The sequence below is a fragment of the Ambystoma mexicanum genome, chromosome 11 (assembly GCF_040938575.1).
Source record: "Ambystoma mexicanum isolate Mex_15411 chromosome 11, UKY_AmexF1_1, whole genome shotgun sequence".
NCBI lineage: Eukaryota > Metazoa > Chordata > Amphibia > Caudata > Ambystomatidae > Ambystoma > Ambystoma mexicanum.
In genome coordinates, this window is record NC_090934.1 from 1,411,262,855 (window position 1) to 1,411,288,792 (window position 25,938).

The window sequence follows — 25,938 nt, forward strand, 5'->3', positions numbered from 1 at the left end:
TGGCTACTTGCACTGACCTGGGCTCAGGAGAACAAGAGACAGTGTGCATTTGCCCTCCCTGTTGCTGCCAGACCCCGTGACATCTGGGTAGACTACAGTTCTTACCTGGCCCGAAAAGGCACCTGACGAGTGAGTTACCAACTGCGGTACCTTACGACTGACTCTAACAATGAAGTTTGTTAAAACATATATGTGATCTGTGAGATGCTTTATAATCTCTGTTGTACTCATTACATTGCCAACTAAAATAAAGGTTTTAAAAATAAACAGATGGATTTCTGAACTCTGACCTGGTGGGCAGAGGTTCAGAAGGCCAGCCTAGTTTCTTAGAACAGGGTAACCTTCTGGGCAAGCCAGACCAATCAAGGTAGCATTGGTGGCGGTCAAGACTAGGTCTCAGGAGGTGTGAGTGTGATCGCAAGCCCACAATAAGCACACAGTAAGCGACACTACAAATTACTCTCAGTCAGGTGTATATATCAAAAATACATATACATTTATTAAAGGCCTTTTAAATGAAACACAAAAGCAAATATCAGCAGTAATAAATAAATCAACACAACCCCACAATTAAACATATATAAAGTTACCAGTGGCCCAAAGGAATAGTGCACAGTAAGGGTCCACAACCTGTGAAGAAAGGGAGCAAACAGTGCAAATATTATTTAGGCAGTCCTTCACTTATCAAACCCTAAGAGGCAATCCAGTCCCTACGATGAGTGGAGCCTTGTGCTCAAAAGTACTTTTGGTGCTGATGCACGCGATCGTGCGGTTGGGCCAAAACGGGGGGATCCAAGAGTTGGGCATAGCTTGGTAGCAGAGACTGCCTCGGTAGAGAAGAGTGGCCCTCAGGGGACACTCATGTGTAAAAATGGATGAATGCGTCAGGGGCCACCGTTAAGGTTTGCAAGTACTCACTAACGCTCGGCGCACTCTGGACCAAACTTCGGCAGTCAAGTCCACTTCAGTTGTGGGTTCAAATCCTGCAGTTGTGCGGTTCTGCTGCTTTCAGGGGCAGCGTTCCAGGGAAGATTCTGTGGTGGGACAGTGGCGATTTCTCAGTTCCTGATGAAGGGATCAGGCTAATTCCACTGCAGCAGGACTGAGGGCACTGGGGGGCACAGCAGCAAGGCACCCTCGAAGTTTGTCACCAGAGCTGGGCGACACAGCGACTGCGTATGCTCGGCTTCAGGCTTACTCTCCTAATTCCAGACCTAGGAATGCTAGGTTTACGAAATTTGGTGGGAGAGTGCCTTATACCCAGAGCTTACTGTCTCCAACTGCTCAAGTGTCAACTCGAGACAGCGGCGGTTCCAGAGCAAAGGTCCCGTGCAAGCTGGTCAGTTCACTGGGCGGTCCAGGAACACTTCCAAAAAGATTTGTATACAGGTTAAGTTGGAGGTGCTGAGCATAGTTAGTCCCACTATTCCAATGGGTCGGAATGCTTTAGCAGACCTTCTAGGTTCGACCAGAAACAGGGGGTCCAATGGGATGACAGCGGGCTCAGGATGCCAAACCTTCCAGCGGGTCACCAGCGGTTCCTCAGCTCTGCTTGTTGCTTTCAGGATACTTGACTCCTATCCTAAGTTTTAAGAGAACTCAAGACAACGACCTGGTATGGGTGTAAGGGGCCTTCTCTTATACAGAATCTCCTACGCACCAAAACAAGAGGACCCAATGAGAGATCTGCTCACATACAGCCATCCCAGACGTGGACCAATCATGGACAACGGTGGTAACAGTAATTCCAATCACACCAGACATCCTGGCAGTCCGGATGTGCATTGGAACTAGACAGTCTAGCCAAACATTATGGGGGCACACACACACAAGGCATGCATAAATCCGTGAAAGCTTTGTTTTGTGCTCAGATCTGCATGACCAAATAAGGGTTTTCCTGTGTCTGCTCGTCCTGTGGAAGGCAAAGGGACAAGATGGCCAAAGGACAAAACAAAAGGACCTTGTGGAATGGCCATTTTGGGGTCAAGCCACTGTCCGGGGCCAAACGTGGTAAGACGGGTATGCACCACACGAAAGGGTTAAAAATATGAGAAAAAAAGCAGCATCCACCAGCTCTGTCCAAGGCACATTTGTACTTCTACTGAAAAATCTGTTGAGGGTGTCTAGGGTCTTAAAAATGAAAGGAAGACCCCAGTACACTGGTACTTTGCGCACTGTTAACATGTGAAAGACTAAGGGAAACAAAGTCTCCCAGTACTGACTATCTTTAAGGGCACATCAGTTTCCCCATAACAAAGTGACCGAAAACCCAGTGGAGTACAGCATAAGGCTGGGCTCCACTGGCAAAAGTCAGGCTAGGATGGTCAGACAACAGCAAAAAGTTGGGGGGTCCACAACTGGAGGGAAATAACACATAAATGGAAATCTTTCCTAACATGGGCGCCTCTGTGGCCACGCACCCGGTGGGTACCTAGCACCTCTTCTTCTCCCTTGGAGGCGGAAGTGGCGGACCAGCCACATCCGGCTTGGGCTCTGGGAAGCAGTTATAAGGCGGGGGCTGCTGGGCTCTTTCTCTTTGTTGCAGCCCCAAGTCCCACCCTCCCTCTTCCTTGTTTCGTCTCTCTTCAGCAGTACCCCGATTAAGTAGGATTCGATGAGCAAAATGATGGCGTTTACGGAGTAGGATGAAGGGATTCCGGCATTTGTACAAAATGAAAGTATTTGAGTATAGCATTTTACTTTTCAGTGACTTGCGGAGGTGTGTAAGGTAACGGGCTTATTTGTTCATAAGGGTGTGATGTTTTGCTAACTTTTCTTTTTCGTCATAGGCGGAGTTACGGGGCGGGGCTAGCCGGGGGGGATTTTGACGCTGTGGTTTTGGCCGTGGGTGTTTCCCAATAGCCGCACTTGAGTCAAGTTCGGACGATGGGCACTGAGAACCTTATGGACAGTTGAGACTCCTCGTCAATGAGATTCAGTGGTCCAGAGAAATGACTGCGTGGCAGTTTATAATCAGAAGTGGACGTCCGCTACTCTGCAAAACCGGAAGTGCCAAGTGTCCCTGGCAGGGGAGTTGCTAGGTCTGGAAAAGACCCGGGGCTACGCTGATGTCCGAACTGTTGGGACTGTGGGCCTGCTAGCCATTTGGCTGTAGCTCCTGAGATTCTATCCGGGGCTACAACCAAAAGACCAGGGGCTATAGCCCCCTTAGCCCCCCCTAGCAATGCCTCTGGTCCCTGGGAACAAAATAATTATGATCGCCTGACAAACAGAAAGGGCTACCTTAGAAGTCTAAGGAGATCTTGCTTTACTTATGTGTCTGGGACCGCCCCCAAATTGTGTACGACTCTAACAAATGTGACCTTGTGTTTCCAAATATACAATTGTCCTTGTGATTATTATGAAGTATGTAACCATTGCACAGATGTCTAAGAGACTGGAGAAGGGATGGGGGGGCATAGTGGGGATGGCCCCACTATTAGTCCCTGCAGGGCGAGCGTTAGCTGTGCCGTGTTTTTCAAAGGAATGTAAATTTAACAGCAAATGAAATTTGGTTTTGACAATGATAAAGGAAGGATCTGATATGCACTTTGCGGATTTCGTGCAGCGGTTGAGGTGTAAGTGACTCGGAGGAAATGCATGGCACAATTGGTTGCATTAATGAATAGTGTTAAGTGCATGGCGAGCATCGGCCGCGCTGTGTGTTTCAATGGGATTTAGTTTCTTCATTTATACCGCGCGCCGAACCCTGAGGTAACTGGGCGCCGGAGACTTACAAGAGTTTACAGCAGAATATATACATACAGGAGTGTAGACGTGCATAATAAAAACTGTGCCTGCAGGTGACCGGGTTTCATGGTGGTCGACGAAGCAACGAGTACATTTGGTTTGAGGAGACAGATAATGTCCATGGCCACATGTGTCATGCCCCTGCGAATGGTTCAATGCCCCCCTACCCACACAAGCGTGTCATTAGTCGCCAATGTTTGTGAGCTGGGATTCTTTCAGACGTGGCTCATTTGTCACCCCTCCCCCCCCCCCACCCCTTATGTCTGCATGGTTCCCCTTCAGTATGGGCTCTGTTACCCCCTTGGCTGCACCTCCCGCAGCATGTGCTGAGATGCCTTTGCACTTTGAAATCAGCACTTTACACTGATGTGCTGGCCTGTGCACCGGGTTACGGCCGCTGCATCCCCCAGAGGTGCGGGGTGTGTGTGTGTCTATGAAATCACACCATTTCCCGAATGAGGGAGCACTGCATGCTGTGTGCATTAGTTCCAGCAAATGTTTTTCTTTCTTTTAAGTCACAGGATTTAGATGTATTTTACGGAAGAAAAAATTGTACAAATTGCACATGCAATTAAATCAATACAAAACAAATGTGTTCCGGTGTGTGAGAGAGAGAGAGGGCGCACAGATAGGGTTGTGTTTTAGTAGATCGGGGTAGCACTGCGCTGTGTGTTGGGAGGTTCTGTCGAGAAGTTGGGTGTGTATGTATTGGGGGGCACTTTATTTCCTTGATATGACGTTGCTTGCCTAGGTCACTGTATTGCCCAACGAGGATGATACGTGTTATGCACGTTGAAATCCAGTGTCTTTCTAGGCAATGGTTGAGGTGCATTGTGTTAAGGCGATGAGAGTGGGCATCATGCATCTGAAATCCAGTGTATTTCTAGGCAATGGTTGAGGTGCATTGTGTTTTGGTGCACTGTGCCAGCGATAAGAGTGGGCATTATGCATCTGAAATCCAGAGTATTTCTGGGTAATGGTTGAGGTGCATTGTGTTTCGGTGCACTGTGCCAGCGATGAGAGTGGGCATTATGCATCTGAAATCCAGAGTATTTCTGGGCAATGGTTGAGGTGCATTTTGTTTCGGTGCACTGTGCCAGCGATGAGAGTGGGCATCATGCATCTGAAATCCAGTGTATTTAAAGGCAATGGTTGAGTTGCATTGTGTTAAGGCGATGAGAGTGGGCATTATTCATCTGAAATCCAGAGTATTTCTGGGCAATGGTTGAGGTGCATTGTGTTTCGGTGCACTGTACCAGCGATGGGAGTGGGCATTATGCATCTGAAATCCAGCGTATTTCTAGGCAATGGTTGAGGTGCATTGTGTTTCGGTGCACTGTGCCAGCGATGAGAGTGGGCATTATGCATTTGAAATCCAGCGTATTTCTAGGCAATGGTTGAGGTGCATTGTGTTTCGGTGCACTGTGCCAGCGATGAGAGTGGGCATTATGCATCTGAAATCCAGCGTATTTCTGGGCAATGGTTGAGGTGCATTGTGTTTCGGTGCACTGTGCCAGCGATGAGAGTGGGCATCAAGCATCTGAAATCCAGCGTATTTCTGGGCAATGGTTGAGGTGCATTGTGTTTCGGTGCACTGTGCCAGCGATGAGAGGGGGCATCATGCATCTGAAATCCAGTGTATTTCTGGGCAATGGTTGAGGTGCATTGTGTTTCGGTGCAATGTGCCAGCAATGAGAGTGGGCATTATGCATCTGAAATTCAGCATATTTCTGGGCAATGGTTGAGGTGCATTGTGTTTCGGTGCACTGTGCCAGCGATGAGAGTGGGCATTATGCATCTGAAATCCAGCGTATTTCTAGGCAATGGTTGAGGTGCATTGTGTTTCGGTGCACTGTGCCAGCGATGAGAGTGGGCATTATGCATCTGAAATCCAGAGTATTTCTGGGCAATGGTTGAGGTGCATTGTGTTTCGGTGCACTGTGCCAGCGATGAGAGTGGGCATCATGCATCTGAAATCCAGTGTATTTAAAGGCAATGGTTGAGTTGCATTGTGTTAAGGCGATGAGAGTGGGCATTATGCATCTGAAATCCAGAGTATTTCTGGGCAATGGTTGAGGTGCATTGTGTTTCGGTGCACTGTGCCAGCGATGAGAGTGGGCATTATTCATCTGAAATCCAGCGTATTTCTGGGCAATGGTTGAGGTGCATTGTGTTTCGGTGCACTGGGCCAACGATGAGAGTGGGCATTATGCATCTGAAATCCAGTGTATTTCTCGGCAATGGTTGAGGTGCACTGTGCCAGCGATGACAGTGGGCATTATGCATCTGAAATCCAGTGTATTTCTGGGCAATGGTTAAGGTGCATTGTGTTTAGGTGCACTGGGCCAACGATGAGAATGGGCATTATGTATTTCTGGGTAAGGTTTGAGGTTCATTGTGGTAGGGCCTGCTGGGGGACAACAACCAGGTAGGTGTGATGTTGTAGCTAGTATGCTACATGGATTAGGGTGATTGTGAACGTAGGTTTATCCCCCACTTTTTTTTCCGGGCACTCCCTCGCACTATGGCTCATCTAAGGGGATGCCCTTGGTAACACCCCTTGGTTGCTTGCTGTTATCGATATCAGGAGAGTTGCCAGACCCCTTACCTTGCCCCGTTCTGTTTGGATGACGCCTATGTTACACTAGGGTATTTTCCTTTCTTCCTCCGCTAATCTGGGTGCACCCCCTTCCATGGGTGCCATACTGAGAATGCATGGGCATTTCTACCCCGCCGAAGAATACACGTGTTGCAATATACCTTGCCTGTGCTGGGCTGAAGAAGAAAAAAAGGCGCCTGCAAGAAACATGTAACTTCCTCTGGTGGCCCCATGCAAGAGGTCACAAGAGGAAGTTACAGTCCTCAGCCACGACCTGGCTTATTTATTTATTTATGCAGTCTTTGTCTGACACATGGACACAGATTATTTATTTATTCATGCAATGTTTGTCGGATACCTGTATCTGACAAACATTGCATGGATATACAGGTATCCGACAAACAGTGCATGAATAAATACCCCTATTGACATGACACACGATGCAGCCACCCAACTGCTTTCAGAGGGGAGCTGCAGGAGCTGTGATAAAAAGTTGCTTATGGCGAACAGAAATCACCCTGTTTGAATAGTAGTGAAGGGGGAGATTTTTAAAAAATAAATAAAATGGGATGCACATTGTGCATTTTAAAGAATATTAACTCAGCAACACTGGTCAAAACTATTATCCACATAAAGAAGTAACTCATCATCGGTGCCAGGAAAGCGGCTTAAAGTGGAATTGATCTATAGTTTGGAAAAGAAGCTTGGTGAAGTTGGGGGTGAGACTGCATGGAGAACTGTTTGATTCAATCACGGGGGGAGTTGGTTGATAGCTCAGTGGGTCGAGCACTCACCGGTGCACGGCGTTGACGTGTAGGGCTGTGTAGATGCCTGTCAAGAGCAAGGGTGCAGCTACAGCCTCGTTAGCTGGGAAACATGTGCGATATCATGGGGGGAGCTGATGCATCTGAGAGGTTACAGGGCAGCAAGCTTGACATGGGACAGTATTGGCGCAAGGAAGTGAGTTGGGGGAGGTGCGTGAGGCGGCTGTTACAGGAAGATACGCTACCTGGGCTGGGGCTCCGGCTAAGTTCCAAGAGAGCCGACACGAATGTAGGGACCCAGGGCCAGGGTGCTGTTACTGCACTGGTAAGGCAACTCAGCGAGTTAAGCAACTGTGAGCAACAAGCCAGTCATTGATTAAAATCACTGCAGGTTTACAGGCACTTTTGTCTCTCCAAATGGTCTACCGATGACTGGGGTCAAGAGAATGCTCCTTACATAAGAACATACCAGTTTTGTGCGTCATGCTCCAGAATTTTGTATGATTTTCATTACGCCCCCAATAAACTGTCACATTTGTATAGTGCTGCGCACCTGCAAAAGTCTCAGAATGGTTCCCAGGATGTACTGTAAGAAAGTAAACTTATCAAGAGGAATGGAAGCGAAGGTGAGGTTGACATAGAGGAAGGATTTTTAGAGGGTGCAGGGCTAGCATCCGGTGGCCCCGGGAGAGGGTGGGGGGGGGGCAGTCTGACCGCAAAGGCGTCAATGGCTCGGCTGGCTAATATACATGATTCACAGCTTATCCTATACGGGGTTCATGAAAATAGGAATTGTCACCAGGAGCTCAGCAAATAAAATGGTTGCAAATGCAATACATGGGGGAGTTCAAGGTCACAGGTTTGAATGTGGGCACGGCTGACCCAGCCTTTAATTTCCTAATAGATAATAAACAGCAATTCTGGTTGTTATGCAAGGAATAAAAGGGACTTGGGGCAGTGAAAGCGCAGCGCCGCGGCAGCAGGTTCCCCGTGCCGAGGGTTCGGGAGCGCAGAAGTGAGACGATAGTGCGCCTGTGAACTGGGTAACCGTGCAAAGGGACCGTATTATTGGCTCCCTGGGCGAACTGATGCCAAGAGAAAACCACACCTATGTGAATTTAACTCTCTGCATTGGGCACAATCTGACAATAAGCGTTAGGGCACACTTAGATGACATTTAAAGCATAAGGGGTTATAGATAATAAGCAAACTTGTTACGTTTGTATCTTATGTTGAAGTTAGATTTGAAAAACACTAGTACTCGCTCCCGGTTGCCCAGTGCAGCTCCTGCTTGCTGGTTAATGCCAGATACTCAGGAGCTGCTTTAAGACGTGGTTTACCTAATCTTAATTTCGATCCCTGAAAAGAGAAAAAAGAAAATAACCCTAAAGGGTATGCAGTGTTAAAATCGCTGTAAAAATGTTGCCTGTAAAAAAAATTGCGGCAAAATGCTGTGGTTTGACCAAGTAAAAGGTGTACGCCATTATACCATTTAAGGAGAGCGGGAATTGCAGGTGTGTCCCCCGCTCCTCTTAAATGGTATAATGGGTCTGGGGGTTGCGGGGGGTTCCCCCTGCACCCTTTACATGGATTGCGGCAGCAAAACCACTGCCTTTTTGCCGTGATATTTTGTAACCACAGCCATTTTTGCTGTGATTTTAACACATGGAACCGCCTAAAGGTGGTACTGTGGCAATGTCAGTTTGCCGGGGAGGCGGCCAGAGCAAGGTATGTTGTAATGGCAGGTTGCCAGTTGCATTAGGACATCTGCATGGTCCACCTATACCAGGTGCACTGCAGAGGAGGGTGTATTTGCTGTTCCAGGTAAGACATGCGTATTGAAAGAGAGGTTCTGAAGGCTTATCAGTAGGATCAGGAGACAAGGGACCACTCCAACACGGATGGGTCAGCTGGTGACGGGGACCAGATGCTATGCGACCTCTGGGAGTGGGCACTCTCGCCAGGAGTTGGGTCCAGGTACCAGCGTAGCTGCATGACAGATACCCTACAGCGAGTGGGACCGGCCTTGTCTGACGGGCACTCTAACAATAGGGACAGCTGGACAGAGTCCTCAACTGCGGAGTGGCCTTGGGCAGCGCGCCACACAGGCTAGGGGGAGTGTATTAATAGAGACTGGAAAAGGGCCAAACGGATGATAAACGCTAATGGCGAAAGGCCAACCGGAATTGTTGGGAATGGCTAAGAGCCACTCGGAAGTGAGTACGGGATAATAGACGGGCACTGTCAATAATGAGGGCAGTTGGACTCCTCAGTGACTAAGTGGCCAGGGGGGATGTTCCATAAAAGTGATGGGAGTTACTCCCGGAAATAGTACAGGGCCATTGGGAAGCAGGTAAGAACGAAGAGACATGAGTCCCTGGCGGCTGATGAACAGGAATGGCAAAGGGCCACTCGGAAGGAGTGGCTTGCAGCCAGTTCATGGGTAAAAGGTGGTGCTTGAATAGCTGGTCAGTTGATCATTAGATGAAGCAACTGTTTTATAGCAGGTGGATGACAGTTGTTACGGCAGGTATGTGTTGTGACATGGGGCGGAGGAGCACTGATCTGGTCGGGTTGTATTCCATGGCCATGCAATGGCATCATTGCTGCCTTGTACCCGCAGAAAGGTAGGCAGGATGGCTGCACCAAGGGTAAGGATGGTACACCACCCGGAAGGGATCAAGATCTTGGGGCAGACCCACCTAAAAACTGAAATTGTGTGGCAGCACTAAAAAAGGCTTGGATGTGCCTACGGAGCTCTGGCTGAAATTGGTGGGGGCATTGTTATGGGAGTGACTGACCTGGCAGTCGGATAGCAGAGGCGGGTCGTTCTCGCAAGAACAGAAACCGAAGTGATCCATACGAAGGCTATGGGGTGACTGGCCTGGCAGTCGGATACCAGAGGTGGACTGTTCTTGCAAGAACAGAAACTGAAGTGATACAAACAAAGGCTATGGGAGTGACCTGGCAGTTGGATACCAGAGGCAGACCGTTCTCGCAAGAACGGAAACTGAAGTGATCCATACAAAGGCTATAGGAGTGACTGACCTGGCAGTTGGATATCAGAGGTTCTGAGGGCAGGAATTTGTGGTACATACGGCACAAGGTTTTCTTGTTGGATGTGTTTTTCCAGCTCTAAAAAGGGTCAGGATGTGCGTAAGAAGCCCTGGTGAGTATAGATGCATGAAGATAAGCTCTGAAGTAGGTGGGGGCATTGGGGTTAGTGCGGGTGCCGCCACCAAAGCGTGGTGGAGTTACAGGGAGGTCCTAGCTGGGAAGGAGTTTTCATTGCGGTACCCGATGGCCGCTCATGAGCCAGGTTTGGGGTTTGACGGGCACTGACCCCAATATAGACAGTTGAGACTCTTCGTCAACTGAATGCAGTGATCCCGGGTTTATTTGCTCCAAGCTAGGGCGTGGGAGCTACTGCCTGGCACTTGGCAACCAGAGGCAGACGTCTGCTATTTAACAACGGAAGTGACACAGGTCACCTGAGGACAATAAAATACTGATGGAAGCCCGGGAACGAATTGAAAAGGGCCACCTGAAAGGTGATGTAATACATTACGATAAAGGAGACGGGGACCACCTCCGTTTTGTTTGCTGACTCCAATAAAATGTGATCTGTTTGTTCCAAAAATATAATTGTCTCTGCGGTCTATTTTGTAAGTTATTGGCTATGGGCCTGGGTTGGCCCTGCTATTTGGAGTTGGCGCCTTCCAAGAGCACACTAGGACATGCACTAAAATCTCGCTCTACGCACCTCATGCAGGACTTTGCAACCATCTTGCACCCCTTAACGTGCATCATTTTGTTCCTGCTACCCTCTTCCCAGACCCCATTCGCCGAGTCTACCGTTGCGTGTGCCAAGAAGGAGAGAGTGTGCAGGCAGAAAGATAGTGAAGAAAAAAAAAAAACTACGGGAACGCCCTGGAATCTAAGGCTCCCGCCCAAAGTCGGGCGCGGCTTATACAGTGTAATATTATTTCCATGGCGCAGCGCCCTACCTTCCCGCGTCTCTGGAGTAGATGGCGTCGGCCTCGGCACTCAGTGCCGTGTTTCTGCACAGAGCCCTCATGTCAACAGTGGACTCGATTCGTTCCGGGCCTTGAGGCAAGCAGCGCCCTTCGTCAGGGCAGGCGCCAGCCACGTCTCTCTCCCTGTAGCCTTTGTTCTTCCCGCACTGCTCGGGATGACTGCGTTTGCAGCAGGAGCAAGGCCAACGTGCACAGCCAGCTTTATGTTTGTGCCAAACCGGAGGGAAAAAAAGGAAAACGAAGTGATCAGGACTTATTTAAAAAAAAAAAACACACACACAATAAGGTACAGGAAGCAGCCATCACTTTTAGAAAATGCGACAAGTGTTTTGGGCCCCTTTGTGTGTTTACCTTGTTGAAAAGCCAACGGAAGTGTAGTGCTTGTGTAAGGTGACAGATTGATAGCAGGCAGGGAACAGAGCCTCTGTTTGTGCAGTGAACTGGTACTCGCGGGGCACCCGCCCCCCTTTGCTGTGACCTGCCTGCCAATGTGCCTGCAGCGTGTTCTTACACACGGGCCTCGTCTGTGGGCGGGCCATTGCTTCTGAGGGTTCGTGAGTCCACCCCAGTCTTCTGCTCGGAAACACAGAGCGAAGCGCAGCAGCCATGGTGAACTTGGTGGAAGCAAAGCTGCGAGAGCAGGGACCCCAAAAGTAGAGGGTGGCAGTGCAGCCCCGTCCTGGTTAAGGCCCATGGGTCAGGAGGCTACACCTGAGAACATTTGACAATTACTCGAGGGTACTGGGGAACCACAGGAAATTCACCCATGTACAGGTGGGAACCACTGCCCCCCTAAAGGATACCTGCATTCAGGGTGGGCTTCAGGAAATCCGTCCCCCACAATGTTATTAAAGGACGAGGTGTGAATTCCTACAATAGAGCAGCAGTATTTTTGGACAGTTTGGGTTAAACCCCTGAACATCTCTGGTTATGACGTTTTTTTTTTGTTTTAAATTAAAGTTTTATGGTCAAATAAATTGACCTTTCACATACAAAATCACAACACGTAATACATTAAAAATAAGAGAAACATGAAGAAAATAAATAGTTCACCACATTATACGCAGCCAGAAGTGTAACAAGAAGGAAACAAAAACACAATTACACATATCAAAAGACAATATTTCAAATAAGGACTATATAAATGTTATTTTCACATGCATATAAAACAACACACACAGATTAGTTATAAACAAAATAACGGCCTAAAATAGTATTAATCAGTAAATGTCATAGTCTCTTGGCATCTTTGTACTTTATGGCACAATAAAATAAAAAATAAAAAATAGTATCTTGGCATCTATTCTTAATTAGGCAAATGCTGCTTACGAATTGTATGACCTCTAATGTTAAAAGTGTTTCATGACCCTAATTTATCCTGTCCCAAAATTCATCTGTGGTAAGCCAATAGATTTCATCAACAAAATGCCCCAGAAATAATACTCGTATTACGTGGCGCACCGGTACAAATAACCATAACATGCTTCAATGTTTGAGTACCTTTCACTCCGGCCAATAGCGACATAAGCCCTCTTTCTAGTTCGCACCACAGCGTAGCGCCAATACTTTATTCCTCTGCAGTAGAGTCCAGCAGAATCTCAAAAATAGATTCCTCCAATAACCACTGGGAATCTATTTAAGTTCCTGGGCAGAGTTCCAGGCGGTTTATTCGTTTTTTGTGAGTGAACAATATTAAGTATATTTACAAATACAATCAACCTCCCAAACAGATGTTTTTACTGACCCTGGGTTATTAGATAAATCAACCTGGATTCGGCCCCAGTTTGCTAAATTGAGCCTGCCAAAGTTTTAAGTTTCCTTAAAGTTGGTACTTTATCCCCTTCCATTGGTCAGGATATCTTACTATACAAAGTTAAGACATTCCAGTTGAACCAGGCTATGGTGTAACTGGTTATAGAAAGTCTCCTCGCCTACAGGTACATTACCAGGCCCTGTAAGATTGCCCACAACCTGTGTTTGCAGTATGCCTTGATCTAAAGTACTCCAAGCTTGCCATGTCCATTTTAGTGTTAAAGTCTAGAGGGTCAGGACATGGAAAGGCATCTACAACCTTTGGTCACTTTCTTTACCCACATAAAATGAACAGTGCCTGTTGATTAGGTACAATCACCTCAGCTGGCGCTTAAAAAAAATCCTCAGACCATGCTTTTTACTTTTGTGGTTCAGCAAAAGAAAACACTCCATAGTAAACACAGCCGTAAGGCTTGCTCCTCCCCTTTCATGTTACCAATAGGAGAGGCTCCCTTGATCACATGTACAATTAACAGGCAGAAATGGAGGCCGGGTTTCCTAAAACCCATGGCTTTGGAACCAAGTGGTGTTGGGAGAAAGTCATGTTGGGGCCACCTGGTGGGGTCAGATGTTCTCATTATGAGTCGTAACCATGGTAATGTTGATGGAAGAGGCAGGTCATCACAATGTTGAACGCGCATTACTAAATGAAAAAAAGACAATGTCAATGTAAGGCTTGATAAACCCGGCCTTATTCAGGTTCAAAGCCTATTTGTTGACGTAAAAACATTTGGCTTCACTTCTCAGACATGCTTTTGAACAGGCAGTATCAGCCTCACGTGAAGCCTGTTGCAGTCATATGCACTGCAGAGTCCAGAGAGGACCCACTCTCTTTTTGATATGGCTTCTATCTATGCGTCCCAAAAAATCCATTTTCTGGTACAGGCGGAAGTTTTGTTTAGTCCTGAGTTCACACCCTTTAAACCATGATCTATCGGCACACACATTGCATACATATGTAATAAAAGCATGTTTGGGCAGTGAATACTGTGTACAAAAGGGGAACAATTCTGCACAATTGATCTACTGTTGTTCTAATCAACGTTTCATGCAAAACTGCTGTATGTTTGATCCCATGTCAGTGACCGAATAAAATAAATTGTTGACATTAAAAGAAAGTGTAGTGATTACCTGACTTTGAGGGACTTATGCTCTAATAGTGTTTGCTTTAAAGCCCCTACCGTAGAAAATGGGGTTCACAAATAAATGTTTACGGTGCCGCTCCACTTTTGATATTTATTTCAATATAAGAAATCCACAGGTATGCTCCTTATGTGCGGGCATGAGTACTGACATTCAGGGCTCCTCCTTTACAGCAGACTGGGCATAATAAGAGGGGTTGCTGTTGTCTATTTGAAGCTGCTATTGATATTGGTGACTAGTTCTTGCAGGCAGAAAGCACCAGACCAAGAAAGGTATTTTGACTTCTGTTTTTTTTTGCTAGAAATCTAGATGAATGCACATTGACACATCTTAAACACATGTTTAGGGTTTATGGTCATTCCATCGAATTTTTACGATCGAATGACCAATCCATCTAAAAAAATGCATGGAAAAAAGTACCATCGAATGCATGCTTGTTCCTATTTTTTTTTAAAATGGGGGTTCCCCCAACCCCCTGTTTCTTACCCTTTAAAACCCATTATAAATAACACTAAACTCTTTACCTTGAAAAATATGCATTCGATGCATATTTCTTCGATGCAATTTTGTCGATGGAATGGCATTCGATGGTAACGTTTTGGGTGAAATGACCAGATACCCTGTTTAGTTCTGGTATTTGAAACAATGACTCTGGGGACTCTCCATTAGGAAGGGAGACAAAAGGGGAGGGCTAAGGGTGGAACAAAGAGTTAATCGAGACAAGCACTTGAAATGTATTTCAGAAACACATCATATCACAGCCTTGTTAATACTGTATTTTTTCATCAGGGTTTACTTTTCCTGGGGCAGGGCACACACTACTCTGTTGGGCTGCTGTTTTCATCAAAGGGGTAGTTCACTCAAACATTTTATTGTTTCAAAAAGATTGGGCAGGGCATACTGAGAAATATACATAAAAAATATATATTTTTTTAAATTCCTATGTCAAATGTTTGGGAAATCAGCCCCAAAGCCTAGATTTTAATTCCCCTGGAGGCATCCATTTTGTAGATTTCAGCAGCCTCCTGTGTTAATGTTAACTATCGGCTATCTATTGCCCCATCTCCATCACTCCTTTCCTTGGCAACTCCTGGAAAAGCTGGCCTTCTCCCAGCTTAATCTTCACACTGAATCTGTTGGTTGTTTCCATGACCATCAGTATGGCTTCAGAGCAGCCAAAAACACAGAAACTGCTCTCCTGAACATCTGGGAAGACCTGCTCTCTAACATTGATTCTAATCTCCCCTCTGTCCTCATTTTACTCAATCTCTCTTCTGGCTTTAACACGGTCAGGGGCGTTGCTAGGGGGGGCTAAGAGGGCTATAGCCCCTGATCTTTTGGCTGTAGCCCCGGATAGAATCTCAGGAGCTACAGCTAAAAGACTAGCTATCCCCCAGTCCCAACAGTTCCGACATCAGCTTAGCCCCGGGTCTTTTCCAGACCTAGCAATTCCCCAGAACACGGTCAACCATGCCATCCTGCTCAACAGTCTCTGTGATAACCTGGGTATCACCAATCAGGCCCTGGCCTGGCTGACCTCGTTCCGCTCTGACCAGCACTCCCAGGTCCAACTTGGATCCTTCTCTTCCTCTATCTCACTCTCTACTTGTGGTGTTCCCCAAGGGTCTAACCTCTCTCCCTGGCTTTTCAACCAATACCTGGCACCTCTCGCCCACCGCATTGCCGCTCTCTGCTCCAACTTTCAGTACTATGCAAATGACACTCAGCTCGTTTTCAGAGCCCCCTCTGCCACCTCTTCTTCCTCTCCGTCTGCTATCTAGGAGTGGTGTGCCGCCAATGATCTCTGCCTTAATGCCAGCAAGACAGAGATTCTCCTGATTGGCACACCTGCACCCTCCTTTCCTGTCACTCTCTGACCGGCCTACCTTGGCCCTCTTCCTGCTCCCACCTCTGAGGCTAAGAACCTCAGGGTCAGCTTCGACTCCACACTCTCCTTTTCTCCTCATATCTCTGACTTCTCTAAGAACTCAAACTACCAACTGCACCTCCTCAGAGGTATTCTTCCTTTCCTGTCCTTCCCCCAGAAGCTCACTGTCTCTAGAGCTCTGGTTCTCTCTAGGCTGGACTACTGCAACAGCCTCTTTCTAAATCTGCCTGCTTCTAACCTCCGCCCTCTGCAACTCATCCAGAACAGGACTGCAAGACTTGTCCTTGGCCTCAAGCCCAGGGATCGTATCTCTCCAGCACTGAAATCTCTTAATGGCTCCCTGTGGCTGCAAGGATTAAGTTCAAGACCCTCTGCATTGGCTACAAGGCCTTCTGGGGCCTGGATCCTAATACTTCCAATTCTCTCTTCGTAAATACCTTCCTACTCGAGCTCTTCGCTCCTCCACTTCCAACTCCCTCAGGGTCAGTCGCTTCTCCAATCAACGAGTTGGTGGTAGATCTCTTTCTTCAGTTGAGGCCTCCCTCTGGAACAGCCTCCCTCCCTCTCTGAAGCTTGAGGAGAACCATCCAGAAGCATCTCAAGACCTTTCTCTTTGCTTCTGCCTTCTCTTTTCCTCTCCCCTGCTGATCTCCTGTCTGATGCTGCACTGGTCACCTGGCTACCCTCTGATTTCAGGCCCAGGTCCCTGCCCGCCCAGTTGCACACCGGCACTGCCTCCTGGCATCTTTTGCACTTGGGTCTGTATCTATAAACCTATAGTCCCTTTACCTGCACTTATTGGACATCCGCTGTCTGCACTTACCCATGCACTTGCCACCTGCTGGCCGCACTTCTTGTTATTGATTTGATCCCATGTACAGCACTGCACCCTTCCTCTCCCCTGGCACTTTTTCCCCTCCCTTTTCCCCTGCACTTGCGCGATCTCAATTTAACTTGGCCTTGTAAGATCGTTGTCTCTGTCCTCCTTCTGTTCCCCCTCCCTTGCCTCGTTGCGCCTTAAAACACTTGTGTATAGGCACGTTATAAATGCCACATCACATCGTATCATTAAGCTCTGCTCTCGCGGCACCAATCAAGCAAAAGCCCCCTACTGGTAGCTTTTGCTTATAACTAGTGAACACTTGGAGGCTGATTTTCCCAAAAATTTGACATAGGTACTTTGAAAAGAAATATTTTTTATATATATTTTTGATTATGCCCAATCTTTTTAAACAATAACATTTTTGAGTGAGCTACCCCTTTACTTGTGCAAGTGCAAGCAATTCTCGAGTCTGCTATACTTTTAAATGTCAAGCTAAGCGAAGGTCTCAGTGTGATCACTACCAAACCAGCAGTGACCCACTCATGAAACAGGCTCAGCCTTACATGTATACGTCCTTCTCCTTTTGTGGTACAGCCGACCGAGGACAGACAATACACTTTAGGAGTGGTGTGAGCTGATATCAGTAGCAACCCAAACAGGTTAAGTACAATAGTACAAAATAAAAGAATGCCCAATCAAGGTTCTATACAAATATAAGCTTTTAATCAAACAAAAACGAATCAGAAACCATTAAAAAAGATCACACCCCTGTAAAAGAACACAGAGAATCTAGACTTTTGTGCAAGGGCAGTCTGGATACATATGCAGGGGTGTTCAGGCACACGATTTGCACAATGTCACTGTTTTTTGTGATTTGTCTTTAAGAACAAGGTAGAGAAGGGAGGCTTAAAAGTCACTATGGCCGCAAAGGCATCCACTTCACAGAATCTTATGTTTTAGTCTTTGGGGCTAAAGATTGTTGCGCCAGTGTTTTCGGAATCAAACCGGTAGTCTGGGTGCTTTTGACACCAGGCTGGTGTTGATTTGAAGAGCGGCTCAACGATTCACTGCTGTTTAGCAGCTGCAATGGCTTGGGGACGAAGATGCTGGGGATGTAGGCAATGTCAGTTCAGCGACGCTGAAAGACTATGTGACCTTAGGCAAGGAGAAGGTGAGACTGGCCTTGCGGCAGCGAGCAGACTCAGCAGGGTTGACATGGTTTCAGGGGTACTACAGCAGCATCAGCTAGATATTCAAAGAAGTTGGCCACCAGGCAGGAGTGCGAGCTGAGGACAATAAAAGCCTCTGTGGGTCTCAGATGCAGAGATAAAGATGCAGAGGCAGTTAAGCGTTGAGCTCAAGGATGACTCAAGTAGTTCCAGTGGAACAGCTGAGAAACCGATATTGAGGCAGTACGAAGATGTAGTGAGAGCCAGGGGTCATTTTCTTGGTTCTGCAGTTGCACATAGTGCCAATCCGGGACTCGAGGATAAGGTAAGTGTTTCAGTTGCACTCACACTCCTGGGAGCTTGGCTGGCACCTTCAGGGAATCATTTGCCATTAGTGAACAGAAGTCTTATTCCAGTGCAGCCACCAGAGAGAGGCCTTGGTTCAGGTGCAGTTCCCTGGGGATAGTTAGAGGATACCGCTCACCTATGCCTTGGATGCATTCAGTCTTCACCTCTATGGCAGAGGGCTTTGGAATGGATTACAACAAAGGCCCAAAAGGTGTAACCTTCTTATCTTGATGGTCCAAAGATAAATCAAAGAATGAGGGGGTGCCTCTCTCCTTTTAAAGGGAAAATGCCACAGGGGATTGGTCCAAAGCAAGCATGCTGTAAGGGATCCAAACCCTGTTTTAACCAGTGACCTTTGCCTTATGACATTACACCTAGTTTATGTTGCTTGCAGGAATTGAATAGGACATGAAAAGGAAGAGAACTCTAACAGAAAGCAAGGTGGTTGGACCTATCTCCAGGCCTACTTTCCCTCTCTGGCTACTGTAACCTCACCCCCTTCCCATGCCTGTTGGCATCAAAAGAGCTCCAGAGATGAGAACCCTGGTGCAAGGCTGACTTTGCTATGTCAATGTTGCCTCTAAATTACTGTTCCCAGGAGACCTCCTTCGGGAGGTGTCTATGCCCTGGGGGAAGGTGTTACCCTTCCTGCTGAAGAATTAAAAGGCAGCATCCTGGCTATTGTTCCACATGGAACACTATCTTCGTTCCCTACGAAGATAGTGGGGTGAGTTTTGGGACCCCATCCCTCTCCTGACCCTTCCAAACGCTTCCATGTTCATACATGGGGCCCTGCCTCCCCTTCATTTAGGCCTTCCCTTGCTCCCTCCCTCTGCCTTCCCCAGTGCACCATGATTGTTGCTTTCTTTGGGTCAGCTGACCCTCCTGCACATACTGGAATTCTCCTCCGGGAATCCTCCTATTCTCGCTGCATGGGTGCATCGTAGGAAGCATCTCCCTACGAAGATAGTGGGGTGAGTTTCGGCACTCTGTCCTCTCTCATGCCCCCAGTGCCTTCCAAACGCTTCTGTGTTCATTCCCATGCCCTGCCTCCCCATAGTCCTTTCCTAACTCCCTCCCTCTCCCCGCCCCCTGCACTGTGATTGGTGCTTTCTACGGGTCAGCTGACCCTGCTGCCTCCAGGGAATCCTCCTTTCCCTGCCACATTGGTGCATCTTAGAAAGCATCTCCCTACAAAGATAGTGGGGTGAGTTTCGGGACTCCATTCCTCTCTCATGTCCCCATGCCTTCAGATCGCTTCTATGTTCATTTCCGTGCTCTGCCTCCCCTTCTCATAGGCCTTTCCTCGATGTTGCGTAGTGAATACGCGGTTCTGCGCATGCGCGGCCCATAACGTGGCTCGCGCATGCGCGCATTGATTAAAGACGGTGTCGGCTGGCAGTTCACGCCGGAGATCAGAGCAGCAACACGTCTCCGGCGTGTCTCTTGGTGCGAGTGCTGTATGCGTGCGTGTGTGTCTGCCATCGCCCCACACTATCACACTGGTGACGAGGACGGCGCGAGAGCAGTCCTCTGCTCCGGTAGTGTCCAGGGAGGAGAACACTGCTCCGTGTCGGCACGGGCTCACACGTGTGGCCGGCGGCCATCTTGATTGTGCGCAGAACGCAGTCGTTGCGGCCCGTGAGGGTGCTCGTGCGCCATCTGCGATTTGCACCAAATATCATCAATCTTTGGACCCTCCACAACCTGTGCAGCTGCAAGGTTGTGGCATTCTGTCGAAACAAAAAAAAAGAGAGTGGCACTGGAGAAGATATTGCGCCAAGGGTGATCCGGGGCCCTGTCTTCAAAGCAGTTCAACATATTCCTGTGAGTACCAAGGAGAGATATGGGGGAGGAAGAAGAACAGGATGGTGCTCCTGCCCCCATCCCTCGCAGGGTGAACAGCACACTAGCCCCCATGCCCGAATTTGATACCACGCACACCTTTCAAGTTGGGGCCTAAATAGCTCCTGTGGGTGAAGAGGTTGGAGATGTTCTTCACGGCCTCTGGGATCACAGAGGACGAAGAAAGAATTGCGATCATGGTGTACTCGGCAGGGGCCGAGGTTCACAAGATATATGACTCTCTGAACATTCCGGTTGCGACATATGCTGCAGTGAAGCAGACGCTCCGAGATCATTTTCTGCCAATGGCGAATGTAGACTTTGATAGGTTCGTCATGAGTGCGGAAAGACAACGAGAGGAAGAGTCATTGGATCAATTTTGTGCACGACTCAGAGTTCTGGCAAGCTCCTGCAGATGGGGAAACGAAGAGGAGATGGTTCGGAACCAGTTATTGCAGGGCTGCAGCTCCGGTAAACTGAGGAGGCAGGTATTGAGGGAACCTGGTTTGACCCTACAACAGATTCTGGACACAGGGAGGGCCTATGAGCTGGCTGACGCGAGGGGTGCGAAAATGGATGCAGCCACGCATGGGAGAAACGAAGGTGAGGCTTTTGCAATTGGCCAAACTAACCCACGAAAGTCAAGGAGGACGTCAAGAGGTGGTGATAGCCCGGGGGGGCATAGCAACGCTCCCTCGTGCCAATATTGTGGGTACGACCTGCCACACATGGGTGACTGTCCAACCAAATTGAGAACCTGTGGCCGGTTTAACACCCCAGGACATTATGCTAGGGTGTGCAGAGCATCAGCACCTGTCCCTGTGTCGAGAGGGCCCGAAAGGGTTGCCAGAGGCAGCACTCAGAGAGTGAGGGGTGTATCATCCATTGAACAAGGTATACAGGACCTAAACATCGCTGAGGAGGAGGAGGAGGAAGATGAAATCTTCTTCATCTCGAGTATAGCTGAAGGCCCCGGCAGGAGAAGACAACCCAAGTGCACAGTTAACATTGGGGAAACACCCACACCAGTCTTGATAGACACTGGAGCGTCTGTCTGTGTGCTGGTGACAGAACACTACAACGCACTCCCTGGTCCACCAGGCCTAGCCGAGTCCACAGCACGTATATACGCCTTTGGAGGACACACACCGCTCCACATCCAAGGAGTATTCGTGGCTCCAGTCACTCACGGACAAAATAGAATAAGGGCAAGGTTCTTTGTCACTGATGTGAGCCCGCATTCCCTTCTGAGTTGTGCTGTTGAGGCATTGGACATTGTACACTTCTCATTTGCGGTCTACCACACTGACTTGGAAAATCTGTTGAGTCGTTTTGAAACGATATTCCGAGGGATAGGGAAACTAAAGGCTGACCCAATACGCCTCCACATCGATGGGTCTGTGAGACCAACGGCTCTCAAACACCGCCACGTCGCTTTCCATCTGAGGACACAGGTGGAACGCAAGCTGCAATCCCTGATAGACAAGGACATCATTGAGAAGGTAGAGTGCCCCACCCCGTGGGTCTCCCCGATCGTGGTAGCCCCAAAGCCCAAACAGCCGGGTGCGGTACGCATCTGCGTGGACATGAGTCTTCCCAACCTAGCGATCAAAAGAGAGCGCCACATAACACCCACCCTGGACGACATCATTGGGGAGCTTCAAGGAGCGAAAGTGTTCTCAAAACTGGATTTGAGATCCGGGTACCATCAGTTAGAGCTCCACCCCGAGTCAAGATGCATAACAACGTTTACGACTCACGAGGGTTATACCAATATAAAAGACACAGTGGAAGTGGCAGAGGGTGTCGAAGCAATACATCTCGCGGTCGAATCGGCGCTGCTCGTTGCCCTATCCCGCCAGGAGATCGCCGAAGACTCCAACATGGACGAGACATTCACAAGGATCAAGCTTGCTATGGCAAATTGAGAATGGCGAGAGGTCCTCCAGGACAACTCCCGAAGGAACGCAGGGGCTCAAAAAGACCTGCAGGCCCTCTGGAAAGCACGCCATGAGCTCTCAGTAGCTGAGGATGGCCTCCTGCTAAGGGGTCACCAGATTGTCATCCCGAGAATTCTGGTTGACAAGGTTCTGCAGCTGGCACACAATGGGCACCAAGGGATGGCCAAGATGAAAGCAAGGCTGAGACTCAAGGTCTGGTTCCCCGACCTGGAAAGTAGAGTGGAGGAGTTTGTGAGAAGGTGCATCCCCTGCCAAGCAGCACACCCGGTGGAGAGGGCCCCGCCAATCCAAACTATGGAGAGGAGTGACCAGCCATGGGGGATGGTCCATGCCGATTTTGGATCCACCGGCCGAGGGCTCTACTTTCTAGTGGTGACAGACCAGTGGTCCCGCTATCCGGAGGTCGAACTGGTGGAGTCGACGGCGAGCGACCACACCATCATGGAGCTGGAGAAAATGTTCGCCACGCATGGATTTCCGGTGGAGATTTGCTCAGACAATGGGGCGTGCGTGTGTGTCTGCAGGTGGGGCCTGCCATCGCCCCACACCATCACTCTCGCTCACTGTGATTGGTGTTTTCTTCGGGCTAACTGACTCTGCTACACATACTCTTTAGTGGGTTCCCTAGGGCAGCCGGCAAAGGGCACATGCTAAGGGCGCATCATGAGGGCGCCTACCATCCCTGTTTGCCCTGGAGCCCCATCCCGCCGGACTCCATGCTCGCCCTCTGCAGCTACTTCCAGCTAAGAGACCTCTGCAATCATTCTTACCACTGCTACACTGGTATTTTGCTTCTCTGACTGTTCCAGGAGTAGGTTTATTACACTGAATCTAGCTTTTGTTGTTATTCTGCCAAACATGTATCCCACCCAGAACGCTCCAAGAGTAGGTCTGCTACCTTGATCACGCCACTTATGTGTTTTTTCTGCACTCACATTCCTCATCCAACAGGGTTTTAGGAGTGGGTTTGCTGTTTTGAATCTCACTACTGTTGTGTTCTTGCCACGCTCACATTTCACTTCCCACAGTGCTTCCAGGTGTGGGTTTTCTGTTTTGAATCTCACCAGTGCTGTGTTTTCCCACATTCTAATTTCTCTTTCCACAGCGTTTCCAGGAGTGGGTTTGCTGCTTTGAATCTCGCTACTGCCATGTTTTTGCCACGCTCACATTTCTCTTTCCACAGCGTTTCCCGGAGTGGGTTTGCTGGCTTGAACATCGCTACTGCTGTGGTTCCCCACACTCATTTCTCTTTCCACAGCGTTTCCAGGAGTGGGTTTGCTGGTTTGAATCTCGCTACTGCTGTGGTTCCCCACACTCTCATTTCTCTTCCCACAGTGTTTCCAGGAGTGGGTTTGCTGGTTTGATTCTCACTACTGTTGGGTTTTTGCCACATTCCCATTTCTTTTCCTACAGTGTTTCCAAGGGCGGGTTCTACTGCTTTGAATCTAGCAACTGTGTTACAGGTGTGGATTTTCCATTTTGAATCTCTCCATTTCTATACTCTGCCCTCCCACCTTGGAGAACAGCTCCAAAATGAGAGGTGCCAACTGGTGCTACAGAAGGGCCTCCACTCAACTGATCAGACGCCACACCTACATGCCGCCACCTCCCTCCCACTCATGAGAGGCCACAACCCCCCCTTCCTGGTTGCCTTCCTAGCCCCCTCACTCCCTCTTGACCTGAAACCTCCTTTGCCCACCCCACTCGTCCATCAACACTGCAGCCACACCACTCTGACCCATGCTTTGCATCTCTAAGCACTCTTCCTGCAATCCTGGCCTCCACCAACTGTAATACCTACCCCTTGTCTCCTCCCGCACTCCCCAAACCCAGTAAAATCATACTCAACCTACTAAACTGCCCTCAAGGCACCCTCACTATGCCACCCACCAGTTATAAGACTGTCACCAGACCCTGACCTCCTGACTGGGGACCCAACTTGTAGCCCTTCAGACCTCACTTTCCTCCACATACCACAGGCTAACCCCCTCGCACAGTCACAGCTTCCTGCTCATATATCGATCCCAGGATACAATAGAAGTTTTGCGGAAATCCTTAAGTGACTCCATGGGCAGCCATTATGTTCTCCTGCTCTGTGGTCTCATAGTATATGGGGACTTCAATATCTGGCTCGACATCCAACACAACCCTATGACCCGATCTCTTCTGGACAGCCTGGAAACCTTGCACCTTTGGCAGCTAGTCTCAGGCCCTACCCGCTCTGCTAGTCACACTCTAGACACAATCTTTGGCTCATCTGACCTCATCACCACACTGCCACCTCGCTCAATTGCCTGGTCCGACCACTCTGCCATCCTCTTCACCCTCTCTTCTGCAGACCCATCCACCTCTCCAGCAGCCCCGGGGCTAAAAACCCACACCTGCCTCTGGAAGAAAATCATAGTAACTTCTGACCTGGCAGACACCCTATTCGCCTCCCTGCCCTCTTCTCCCCTCTATTTGGGTCAGATCACCATTGCCAACTTTGACTACTGGCTTTCTGAAACACACAGTCCCCTCATCCCCATCATATCCATCTCTAACAGACAAGGACTTTCCGCAGGTGGTTCACCTCAGCTGTCAAAACATTGAAATCCCACAACCACATCCTAGAGTGCAGATGGCGGACAGACCCAATGTCATCCAACATATTGGCTTAATCCTCAATACCTAGGCCATCACATCACCCCTGGCGCTACCTGGATTGCTAGACGCCGCCTGACCCTCTGCTCTCCGCCACCTGGTACAGCTCTACCGCTCCCCTGTGCCCCTCTGTGTCCTACCCTGCTGGATATCTGTTCTGTTTTTACCTCTGAAAGGTGCTCTGTTATACATCTGCACTGTTGCATACCTCTGTAAAGCACTCGGTTGCTTCTCGAAGCTAGGTCCGACACTCAATAAATAACATAATAATAATAACTCAAAGCTTACAAGGGCAGAGATTTGTGCAAAGCCACATAATCCTAATACTGGAACAGTACCACTAATGCCTGCAACCTTCTAGGAAACTCTTCAAGCTTGTAGCCAAATTCAACTCTTCTGTATCCACCACCAACACTCCCAAACACACCAAATCCTCCGTTACTCCCTATCAGACCACCTTCGCAATGTAGAACTGGAGACAGACAATTCCATCCTGTCTAAAATCGAATCGCTCACCCAACCTGTCCCCCAACCTCACCCATGACATCAGAACCGCCTTCTATCCCCCTCCTATTCTATACCTTCTCTCCACTCTCCTACCTAGAATTCCTCAACCTACTACCACTCATCCATGCCTCATGATCCCCCAGAGACTCCTGCCCTCCTGCCTTACTAAAATAAATCTTGACAACCACCTGCACTGGCGACTTTGTAAGATCCATTATCAACACATCACTCACTTCCGGCACCTTCCCATCTGAAATTCAAAACCTCCTACATCAAGCCCTTGCTCAAAAAGATCGCCCTCGACCCTTTTGTCCTAACCAATTACGGACCTATCTCTAACAACCGATATATACCTAAATTAACCGACCAAGTGGCATACCCACAACTATGCATCTTCTCAAAATCCATTCAGACACGGCTTCAGGCCCTCACAAGGTACCAAATCCTTCCTATTCTCCATCTGGGATGATCTAAGATGCAGACTCGGAAGGCTGTGCCACCCCAATCCGACTCAACCTCATTCGACACCATTGACCACTCCATCCTCACTGACAGACTCAACACACTTGGCATCAGGGACTCAGCCCTGAATTGGATATCATCCTTCCTCTCCAACAAAATTCAGATAGTACAGATGGCTCCATTCTCC

At 48.6% G+C, this 25,938-nt stretch overlaps 1 protein-coding gene across 1 annotated transcript in view; it reads right to left on the minus strand.

The window, feature by feature from the left end:
• Window positions 1–25,938, minus strand: part of PGPEP1L (pyroglutamyl-peptidase I like) — a 120,037-nt gene that overhangs the window by 87,634 nt on the left and 6,465 nt on the right. The window contains 2 exon segments of the mRNA XM_069625430.1: window positions 11,121–11,304; window positions 11,307–11,349. Of these exon segments, the coding sequence (XP_069481531.1) occupies window positions 11,121–11,304; window positions 11,307–11,349 (227 nt within the window).